Source organism: Triturus cristatus, chromosome 5_2 (genome assembly GCF_964204655.1).
Source record: "Triturus cristatus chromosome 5_2, aTriCri1.1, whole genome shotgun sequence".
NCBI lineage: Eukaryota > Metazoa > Chordata > Amphibia > Caudata > Salamandridae > Triturus > Triturus cristatus.
Genome location: NC_140588.1, coordinates 820,319,287 through 820,331,499, shown reverse-complemented (window position 1 = coordinate 820,331,499; position 12,213 = coordinate 820,319,287). Strand labels below are relative to the sequence as shown.

Genomic DNA, 12,213 nt, shown 5'->3' with positions numbered 1-12,213 from the left:
CCAGGTCCTCCCTGGACTGGAAACAAACATCTTAGGACCGGTTTTCTTGTGTGTTTTGCTGCAAGCCTGACTAGAGACAAAGGGGAGGTGGGCTTAGGTGTGAGCTTCATATGCCAGTGGCATAGTAGGCAAACTTTGAACCTCAGGAAAGGGCTGGGCACAGCCTCCCAGGCCATACCGTCAAGGGAGGAGTTCCCCTGTCTACTTCCAGGGCTCGTTGTCCACGGTTTGGGAGCAGTACACATATCAAAAAAGGGGAGTCATGAGGAGTCTGGTGACAGATGGAAAGCCTTTTGGTTTTAGACAGCAAAATGACAGCTTTTTAAAAGTGTGATTACCAGAATAATAATATAAAATAAGACTTGACCATTAAGTTGTATTTTAAATACAAATGAGTCCTTTTACCATTTTGCTATCCACTCCCAAATTGAATTCAGCTCGTATGAAAGGTTACAAGTGTAAACCAATGTAAACCTATGGGAGGGCCTGCCTTCTACAGTGAAAAACGACTTTGGAGGTTTTTGACTGCCACAACATGTCCATCTTCTTAAATACCATTCACCCTGCCCTATGGGCACTAATGGCATACCTTAGTGGTGACTTGTAAGGACACAAAATGACAATTTAGGCTTGGCAACGTTTCATGTTGCCAGGTTAAAATGACAGTTTAAAACTGCACACCCAGGTTAAATAACTTACCTAACTATAAAGTCACTTTAATGTTTTGTTTTTTTCAGTGAATTTCTCTGGGTTTGTGATCACATCCAGCCAACACCCTCTCTGTACTCAGCCTTTGGCTGTGTACAGCGGAAGGTCGGTTGTAGGGCCTGGCCTCAGGCCAAGCCTGCGCCTAAACACTGCAAGCTCCCACCTCCCCACTGCACACACCCCGTGGGCTGCCTGCAGAGCCTGGCCTCTGTCCAGGCCCTGTACCCAATTCCCATGGGTGACCAGCCCACGCATGCACAGTGGGGTGTAAGCTGTAGATGCCAAGACCTGCATCCAAGCCTGCACCAAGTAGCCACATTCCCCGCTGTACATGGCCTTCACGCAATTGGTAGGGTAATGTGCTTGATATAGATACATCTTTGCTACCTGTTAATAAAAGATTTTATTCCAGCCAGCTTTTCATCCTTTGAAAGTCGATAAATATTCCTGAGTTAGTGGCCACACTATAATGTTTTGTCCTGGGCCCCACCAAAGATAGTCACAGAATGAAGCTGTTAGGCCTGACATTCTTGGCATGGTATTCCCCCCAAACATTTTGCCTTCACTCCATGAATTTTTGCTGAACTTGTTGTTTTTGGCATTAGAACTATCTGCACTTTACCCCTACCAATCAGTGCTAACATGCTTGTGCTCACTTCTTAAAATATGGTAATCTTGGCTTACACCTAATTAGAATGTGTCATTTACTTGTAAATCCCTATTAAATGATACTTCATGAATCCACGGCAAGTAAATTAAATGCTGCAAATGGGCAGCAGCACTCATTGTGCCATCCACTAAATTAGATCTACAAAACATGTATCAGGTCTGCCATGGCATCCTGTAGTGCTATTTAAAACGGCTACTTCAACTTGCCAAAATAAACCTTTTGCAAGGCCTTGACCTTCCTTTTTAAAACTTTTCAGTCACTGCTAAGTTAGGCCCTGACCCATACTATGGCAGGGTGCATGGTATTTAGAAAGCAGGACATATGCGTTTAGTTTTACGTTTCCTGAAAATTAGAAAAACATCTACAGGTGTTTTTCTCGGTTGAAAGGCCTATAGGATAACATTAGTTACCTAATTGCATTCTATAAGTGCTAACTTCAGAGTGAGAACTGATATGTTGTTTACATTCAAGCAAATTGTAATTTAAAATCCTCATTAATGATGCAATTAGATTTTAAGTTGCGGTTTTAAAAATGATACTTTTAGAAAGCTTGCACTCTCGTGTCCCAACCAACTGTGCTTTTCTCCCAGTATCCTGGGTCACATGACTGTGGATGGACTTGCTGTTGGGGTTTTGCTATGCTTCCAGAGAGTGGGACGAAGGAAACCTAAGTTTGAGGAGAGAGGATCGTCCTGACAGGATGGATTGGGAGAAGCTGCCCCCTGTCCTAAATACATTCCAAAGGACTCTGCCTGCAGCACACACAAATGAAAATATGACACCAAGCCTGCTCTTTCTTTTGTCACTCTAGACAGTTTGTAGCCAGGACCAATGGAAAGGGAAGGACTGACCAGAGCCAGATTTGGTGGTAGGTCAGGGATCCACAGCACAAAGGCTGGACCTAGGTATGAAAGGTGGCCTTCAGAACTATTCAAGAGAACACTCCTGGAGCTGTGGAAGATTCATAAGAAGGACTGTCCTGCTGCCAGAGGCACTGCTCTGCTGCTTGAAGGACTGCTGTGCTGTCTGAAAAGGGAATATTGAGCATGCTTGCCTTGATCCCAGGCTGCCCAGAGTGTCAGTTCGCCAACCTTCTGTGTGTGCTACAGGGACACAACAAGATTACACAGACCTCTTCTGCTTCCCAGCTTACCAGACCCAACTGAACCTGACATGACCCCATCTACTGGCCTCTGTGGGAGTGAGTCCTGACCCACCAAGTGCTGTCCTCCAGCTCTTGGAAACCTTGCTTGGAGTCAGAGTGCACTCCTACCGGTGCAACTGAAGGTTTCACCGTAACCGACGCAACACGGCAAAGCCCAATGCAAGATCTCACATCACAGTATCTAGCAGCTCCTGATCACTGGCTTTACTGGAACTGGTGCAGTGCAATACATAACCTTGCGTTGCAGCACTGTGCAGCTCCTGAACAGCGGCTTCACCGGAGCCTGCACCACAAGCTGATGCAGGACCTTGTACTACAGTTCCAACGACAAAAAGGTACGACTCCCAGCAAGCAGCACTTGGTCCTGTACCCAACCCTCGCTTCATTGGCCTCGGCCTGGTCTTGTGATTTTGTCCTAGTCTACCACGATTGATGCTTTGTGCTGTTTGACACTATTTTCAACAGAAACTTTAAAAGTTTATATTTCTAGTTCTGATGATTGGATTTGGATTGTTTTGGTATAATTTTATCTATTAAATATTACTCTAATTTTCTAAATTGTTTTGGGATTTCTCCTGAGTTGTTTTTTCACTTTAGCACAGTGTGTGTGTTGGTGTGAGTGAGTGCTGCAAAATATTTTGCACTGTGCATCTAAGCAAAGCATGATTGCTTTGTGCCAAGCTCTCCAAAGAGTTAGTACAGGTAAATGGACTGACGTTTGTGGATCACCCTGACAAGGATTGTAATTGACGCCTGAGTTGGGCTTCCACCCCTCTATGCTAGCAACCCAATTTCTTACAGAACCCATTACAAATAGCAATAACAATTGCCTGGTTATTAACTTTGTTTCTGTATCACATAAATGTTTCCGAGAAACTATGCATTTTAATGCCACCTGCATTTATGCATTTGCACAAAGTCTGTTATTTTCAGGAAAAGGGTTTAATGAATATACCCAAATAACATTTATTTTAATCACAAGGCGCTCTCCCTAATTCTCTTTTATCCCGCTTTACAGCTTGCTCCCTGGCGGCATCATTCACCAGAAACACGAGCGGCAGCTGATTGCATCAGAAGCATCGGTCCTTTATCAAGCGCTGGCACATTAACACATTACCTTTCAGAGTCAAACAGAAAGGGGCGCTGCCGGCTTGAACATAATGACTGATTTATCTCTTGTGTCTGGGGCGGCCCAGCCTACTTTCCGCTCACACAGACACTCAATGCAATTAGAAATGAATCACAGCCGACTTTGAAGCAGATGCCAGGCAAGTAAACAGAATCAGGTGCATCATCAAAGTACATCTTCGCGCGCGCTCTACCTGCCAAGGAATCTCCCCCTTCATGCTGTCAGTTCCACCAACAATCCGCACATCCGTGTCGGCAATCACAGGCGTGATCGTCTCATTGTTGGAGTCGGCTGAGGTATGGATGTTGGTATGGGTCGAATTGTCGTAATCCTCAAATGTGGGTTCGGAGCGCGTCACAGGCTGTCTGGACTGGGCTTCTATGACGTGCGGGGCTGTGACTTTCCCACACGGAAATGGCACTGTTAAAGTGAATAAAACATACAGCAACAAGTCTGTCATCATAATGCATTTAATTACATCAGTGCAGAATGCGCAAATACTGGGAATATTTACAAAGTACTGAGAATATTTACCAAAGATGTAGTGGCATATATCAATGACAGTCTCATAAATAAACTGTATTTTACTGTACATGGATACGATAAACAGGGCAATATCATGCCAGCTTGTTGCTTACAGCAAAATTCTGTAATGCGCCATTGCAGGCATTTCAGCATTCATTTTCAGCACGTAGGGCCAGAATTACTAGCGTGGTGCTGCATCTTGAAAATCAGCTCCATCATTTACCAAGCCATCACGAAACTCACCCCCTCTTGTCTTGCAGACAAGCTCGCCATCACTGGTGGGTGCGCGCACACAAGACACTGCCAGACTGCGAATTAAGAAGTGTAAAACATCGAAACACAGGGCGGCAAGCCTTCCCCATCTATGCATCCAGGATTTGAAGCAACAACCATGTATGCATCAGGGCCACCTCACTGCTGCCCCCAGGTAGGAAAGAGTTGGAGATGCACCTCTTTAAAGAACACCACATTAAACTGCATTGAAAGTCCACAAACCAGCTAGCTCTCCTGTCACGTGTTCACTTTATACTTGTTTTTTTTTACCCTGGGAAGAACGTCGCTCACTGTACTGTTGGCCTGGTTCAGAAGACTGACCCCCCCCCCCCCCCTCCCAGTGCCTTGAGACCCTTGATGGGTGAGTAGCGCGCTTTATAAATGCGATTGATTGATTGATTGAAGAAACACCACATAGGTACAAATATACATACATACAGTGTCCTTGAGCACCTCTATTGCCCTGCTTGAAGATGTAGGCTTGAAAGGTTGAAGGTGAGCTTGTAACTTTTAGCATGAAACAATACACATTCAGAAGAAAATCTGACAAACCTGACATTGTTTCATATTCTTACCAGCTGGTTCGCATGACTTCCCATCTTTTCCTAGTTTGTATCCATGTGCACAAAAACATAAAATATTCTTTAAGGGGTCCTTCTTGCAGTAATGCTGGCATCCTCCATTCTTAATTGAACAAGTAAGAGCTATTTCTGGAAAGAGATATTGAATTGATAATTGTGGATTTCTTTGAATTGATAACGTGTGTGGTTAAAGGTTGTGCTCAATTGCATTTTGACATTACAATGGCACCTCATCCATCATTATTCTAACTACCAGCCTAAAGAGCAAATACTTTAGTAAAGTGTTAGAAAGATGAAATATCTAAACATGATAAAAAATGTGACAACATAAAATACAACTCCTTATAATGTAAAATATGTTCCAGAATATGTATAGCAAAATAATGCACATTCTCTTCTTCTTGAAAGCATTTTCTTTATGTAAGAATCTGACCTGACAGGATGATTGGAAGAGGGGCAAAACATTTGCAAAGCACCCCAGGTCCTTATGGAGGTAGGTTTCACAAAGGGAAAAAGACCTACAAAATCATGCAAAACCCTCTTTTAAGATGAGCCAAGCTGTAAATGTACTGTTAGGGAAGCGCATGTTGTACAGAATCACAAACTCAAACGAGCATTACATGTAGAAGAATGTGTGTTGTAAGTTAGCTTGGAAAAAAACGAAGATTGTAAGTTAGAAACTGAGGGCCTCATTTACAAAAAAGTGGCCTATGCCAATTTGAAAGGGCAGGAATCCCCGTATTTATGAGTAAGGCTCCCTGTTTTTCGTTTATACTGATTTTTACAGATATACAGACAGAAAACATTTTCCTGTCTGTATTTATTTTTAAATGTGAATAAAAACGGAAATTGGTTTGCCTTTTGAGTAATTCTAAATACTCTCTGACATGACTGTCAGGCCAGTAGATGTGTGGATTGATAGATAAGAAGGTTCAAAATGAAAGGAATAGTAGTAAATAGGTTTTAACAGCAGTCAATGTGCACAAGATTGACACTGAAATTTGCATATTTTCAGATAAGGGCACTGTGGGTGTTCACAGCAATGAAACCTGGCAGACATTCAAGCATGAGTGCATATTTATCAGTTAAATAAATGTGGAAATATCCTAATTCAGCTTAATTTTTCCACAAAACCCAAAATAAATAGGGATAAATACAGATAAAAATAGCAAAAGATGAGTATGGATAAATACAGACAGAAATGGCAAAAAAATAAATACCATAAAACCGGGAGCCCTATTAATGAGCTACATTGCATTCCTATCCTTTCAGCCAGCACCGGTACACAATTTGGTGGCTAGCGTCTACGCAGGCACCATTGTATCATGGTGCAAAGGTGTCTGCGTTGTTGGCAGGATTGTTTTTGTGCAGGAAGGGGCAACAATCCTGAGAGGCATATTCCTCATTCTATATGTGCTATAGAATGCAGCACACTTAAAAAGAGTTAAAAACAAGGAGAAATTTAAACATTTCTCCTCATTACGCCTGCTCTGGAGATGTGTAAGGTTTCGGCATTGCCCCAGGCTTACGTGATTTTATAAATCTGGGGCAGTGTCAAAACCCACAAGTATTGCATGGGAACACCCACAGCAACTCCCATTGAAAGCCTCCTTGACTCGGAGTAAGGCAACGCAGCGCTTTGTGCCGCATTGTCTTACTCCATATCTATGAGGCCATGCAAATCAACACAGGGTGGCCTTGCGTCACCTCGTAGTTATGCGCCACCGGAGTGTCAAAAAAAGTGACGCTACAAGAGCAGCACAGGCCTCATGTACATAAGCCCCTAACTTTATCAAAAGTAAATATTTTTTAGTTAATTACTACAAAATATTTGCATGGAAATAACCATGCAAAGAAGTCTGTCCAAGCATGTTCTTGTAGATCTACCTCTCAAAAATGTCAGTGGAGAGACTTATCTACTAATAACGGGTGTAGTTCCTATCACTGATAACATGATTCTTAAGTTGTCTTCCACCCATTTATTTTATAATAATGGCAATTTGATATTTAATGACACATTTTATATGCTCCACTAACTCTTTCCTTCAAGGACGGGAGAGTGATGTTCAGGTGTATGTATATAACTGCTGTTGATTTCCAATACCATTTAATTTCCCTGGAGTCAGTCGAGAGGCATTATCAGTAAGTCTTTCATAAGGGTGCCTTCCCTATGACAACGTCTTCCATGAATTCAATTACATTTTAATTTTAATGTCCTCAAGTAACTTCATCCTTGCCAACCATATCCAATGCATAATTAGGAGATTCTCCAAACCTGAACTTGAAATGTCCAAGACCATCATACTGCAAGCATTAATGGGGTTACAATTGGCATGACCTGTGATAGGATTGTCGCCTGAGTTTATACCTCAGAATACCAGACCACCATGGGTGCGGAACAGATCAGTCAAAGGATTGTGATCGGCATGTAAAGTAAATGCAGACCCCTACTCAAAATATTTACAACCACAATCCTAAGGCCTCGTTTTCCATAATTGAGTACATTTATTCTGCATCATATACAATTCCATAGGAAAAGGCTATTTTTACTTTCCTTAAAATCCTGAATGAACCTGAAATATCTAAAGCTGACCTACTCCAAGGTAGTGTTGGTGTTAGAGTTGGCTCCACCGGAGATGGGATTGTCACTTGAATTCGATACTCAAAATGCACATATCACAGACTCTGATAAATTGCTTTGCTGCTTTATCCATCCCTGGCCATGAGCAGTCCTCACATATTCTTTGATCCATAGAATGAATGCCAATTTGGGTAACCTCCAACACCTGCAACTTCTCGGGGGCCGGCACACATCTTTACTGTCAATTGTCAGCACTAACTCTTCTGTCATATGTCAAATTGAGTTATTTCCACCTCCAGTTTCGTTACAAGGGGCCACCTCTTGAGGATATGTTATTTGATGTATCTCAATCCATCATCCTACTCTAGACATTTCTTACCTTCATTTTCACACAATGCTGCTCTCAACACAATCACTCTTAACTTATCGCACAGACTATCTACACTTCATTACCAGTCTTCTTCAACAATTTCGTTTTCCACTGGCAACCTAGACAAGCAGCAAAAGTGCTCGCCCCTGAAATATAGTCCTGTGCATAGTGATATTCCTGAGAATGATACTGGCATTTACTGATACGAGGCAAAGCTATACTACCACAATTCAAGTCAAATTTGTGATCTGTGTGAAAAGAAAATACAGACCCGCCCCTCTCAAAGTTTTTAAAACCACATTTCTAATGTGTCACCATTTGCCTCTATAAAAGTATCAAACAACAATGTGAATGCCCTCCCTCTCAGTCTCCCGCAGTTCTCTCAGAATATAGAAATGAGCTCTGCATGTGCAGAATTTAAATTACGCCAGAGTAATTGGGAATTTCACATTACACTATTTACTTGATGAATTTGGCATTGAAGAAACTGCGAAAAGTAAACACGGACTCGCTGCACTTTCAGCACCTGCAAACATTTTTTAAAACAAGCAAGTCCACACACTCATTGCCTTGCTGGTCTAACACAGACCCGAAGTCACACAGAAGCCTTAACCTCCTGCTGACACATCACCATATTGCACTATTCTCTGACTTGAAGTGCAGAAAACAGCTCAAGCAAAGCTCACACGTACTTTGCCTCACAGCATCAATGCAGTTCATGATCTCACACAGAAGTCTCTATGTTCCGCTACCACACAAAAACAAACTGAAGTAAAACAGAACAGTGATGTGTGGAATGCTAGAATTCATCACAGCCACTGGTAGTTACTCGGGCGGCATCACAATCCATCAATCTTTTGCTCAACATGCCACCTCAGATTATACCCAGCTATGTGCAAATTAGCTTAGGTCCTGCTTCAATAGTAACAATCCAGCCCAAACTGCTGAGCCATGCCCTTTCAGAATCAGAACATAAACAACCCGAAAAACAATATTGGGGCTCATCAGTTGGGTGCCGCTTGGTTCCAGTGGCACAGTGAGCACGGGAATCATGACGGAGGCATAGTTTTGCATAGTTTTGTGTAATTAGATGAAAGACAATTGCAAGAAATTTGCACATCCCTAAAACCATAAAATGAACCAGAGGAAACCCCAGGAGTAAAGCAAATTTGTGAAAAAGAGAAATACTACACTGACAGTGTAGCTCACAAAGGACACTTTGCTAACTCCCAACTCAGAAGATGAAACAAATACAAAAAGAGTGAGCTTTCCAATAATTAGCCTGACATTATATATAGACATATATATATGCATGCTTCCAAACTACCTTCCTGATCTAAGTATGAATTATAGGAAATCATAATGTTAAGTTGGCTTGTTTTTATATAAAATATTTCTTTAAAAAGTATAAAAAAAGAGTATAAATTAAAAAATATAAAAATTATTTGGACATGAATATGTATGTAGCCAGTTTAATAGACAGCATGCATAATGAGGGGGACATGTTAGCAACGGATGTTGCTTCTTTTATGTCTATATACGCTGTACCTTTTAATTTGAAAAAATGCAATGGAAACATGACTTTGAGAAAGGCTGGGATCAGCCGAAACACGTCAGGACAGACATTGCTCTGTGAAAAATAAATAAACTATTTCTTACTTACAAAAAGAGCAAAGGTGGGCACTCACGGTAAGCGCAATGTCTGTCCTGATGCGTTTTGGCTGATATATATATATAACCTACTGGCAGTCGCCAGTAGGTAGTTATAGTTAGGACAAAGTTTCTATCAAAAAGTCCGGACTCGTGGAGGGTGGGAGTGAACCAGCTGGCTTTCTTGGAGAGTTGCTTGCCTGATGCCTTCTTGAGGGGTGCCAGAGTGTCGGTGCAGTTGGAAATCCATCAGTGAAGGTTGCATGCTGCGGTTTTGGCGTCTTTTGATGTTCTCCAGTACAGAACGCGTACTCGGTGCCTGGATTTGAAACACATTGGGATTTTTTTTTAAACTTGTGCCTCGGTCCTTCATTGAAGGTATGAAATAGTATGAAGTGATGAAAATTGGGATTATAAAAATTGAATAAGAGAATCTATTGACCAGCTGGGTCTGAATTATAACCGGTGGAGAGTTACTGAATTTAGGATATAAAGAGCCAGAATGCCCTGAAGAAGTCGAGGGGTAATCCCCGTACAAAGAAACATGTGTTGGCTGGCCTTTGTTGAATTAAAGACAAAGAAAAGACTAAAAAGAGACATTACTCATTCTCGTTCTTTTGCTCCTACTGTTCGACAAACCTTTATTGTATGTTAAGTGTGTGTGCATTGGAAAGGAGTTGATGGTCTTTTGATGTTGGCGGTCTGGTAGGGCTGAGGAAGGCAATGAGGTTTTCTTCTGTAGCTTTGTTTCAACTATGAGGGGGGAGAGGTGAGGGTGGTGGTGTACGGTAGGAGTGGTGAAGGTGAAGTGCATGCAGTGGAGGTCAGTCCAGAGTATTCCAGTGGTGTGGCTGTAGGTGATGTTCCAGCTGGCAGGGAAGACAGGGTTGAGCGTATGTCTGGCTGCGTGGGACAGATTGGTGACTAGCTGCTTGAGTCCGATGTTGGCAAGGTTCTCCAGAAGGGTTGCGGTGTTCTGGTCACTAGGGTTGTCCAGTTGGAAGTTGATTGTTTCAGAATTTAGATACAGTGCTTTCTGTATAGTATCTGTTGCAATGCGATGAACTCGAAAAACTGCTTTTTAACCAAAAAGATTATCTTTTCACACATATATATAGAGTAAAGTATAGCATCTGCCAATTAGTAGATATTTGCACAATGTCTACAAATGTGGGTTCAGTTTCATAAAATAGACATTATCACTTTTGCTGGTTTAAACGTCTTTGCTTTATGGGAAAGTAGACTTCCCATCTTATTATTTTCATAGGAGGCAAAATTATTTCAGCAAGGCATACCTGAGTAACACTTATAGCTTCACATGGTCTTGAAAGAGATGGTTTATATACTCAGTATTAAAATACAATGGTAAGACTTTAATGAAAAGTTCTCTCAGAACCTCTACGAATACTCTATCAGCAAACGTCAATACAGAAACTTCACAGTAATGCTTTGAGACTTAACTACCAGGGAACTCCTGAAAATTTGTAAACAGCCAGGTTAATTCAAAATCTATGATTATGTTATATGAGAGTTGCTCTGCTGGGCTTCATGTACAACCAGCCAGGACCCTAGCTAGTTTTTCAAGAGGTATAAGAAGTTATTGTGATTGTTAGACCTGGCATTTCTTGGCATGGTTACCCTTGACTTTTTGCCTCTACCTCCTCTATTTTTGACTGGCTTAGATGCTTTGGGCACTTTGCCACTGCCGATCTTTGTCAAAGTGCAAGTGCTCCCTGAATAAAGTGTTATGGTAATTGGTTATCCATAATTGGTATGTTTGCCTTACTAGTAAAGTCCCTAGTAAAGTGCACTATGTGTGCCAGGGCTGGTAATGTAAATGCTACTAGTGGGCCTGCAGCACTAATTGTGACACCCACACAAGTAGCCCTAAAGAGAGAACTGCGCACAGTTTGCTAACTGCCATGTTGTCCTGACAAGTGCACCCACTTGCCAGGCCTTACCCTTCCCTTTCCATGCACATCAAACACCCTTATGGTAGGCCCAAGTTACCCCCCTGGGCAGGGTGCAGTGTCTGTGAAAGTTAGGACATGTACTGAGGTGTGTACCATGTCCTAACAGTGAAATACTCTCATTTCGTTTTTCACTGTTGCAAGGCCATCTTGCCCATAGGACAGAATGGGGAAGGCTGTGTAATATGTTTCCAGCCTATCTTCCCATAGGCTTAAGATGAAGAGGTGAAGTTTAGTGTGCCTGAACTCACAATTTAATAACACATCTTTTTGTGAAGGTGGTTTTGAATTGTGTGTTTAGAAACCACGCTTTTAGAAGTGGCTGTTTTTTTTATCTAACAGTTCTGTGTATCTCTGCCTGGTTGTGGATTGACTGTCTGGATTTGAATGTGATAGGATCCGGGAAATGTCTTGACCCAGGGGAGGAGTAGGTGAGATGGCAACAGGCTGACCTGCATCTGGAGTGTAGGGGGGAAGAGAAGCCCCCTGGATGTGAAGAGGCCTGGGCTGATGCCATAAAAGAATGGCTCCACCTCCTGCTGAGTGATTGAGGAACCAGACCCCCACTATAAAAGGAATAAGGTGTCACTG

At 42.1% G+C, this 12,213-nt stretch overlaps 1 protein-coding gene across 1 annotated transcript in view; it reads right to left on the bottom strand.

The window, feature by feature from the left end:
* The window catches only part of F9 (coagulation factor IX), a 386,094-nt gene that overhangs the window by 175,662 nt on the left and 198,219 nt on the right, over window positions 1-12,213 (bottom strand). The window contains exons 5-6 of the mRNA XM_085607983.1: window positions 5,046-5,180; window positions 3,866-4,092 (exon numbers count right to left, since the gene is read on the bottom strand). Coding sequence (XP_085464109.1) covers window positions 3,866-4,092; window positions 5,046-5,180 — 362 coding nt within the window. The remainder of the gene's footprint in view (window positions 1-3,865; window positions 4,093-5,045; window positions 5,181-12,213) is intronic.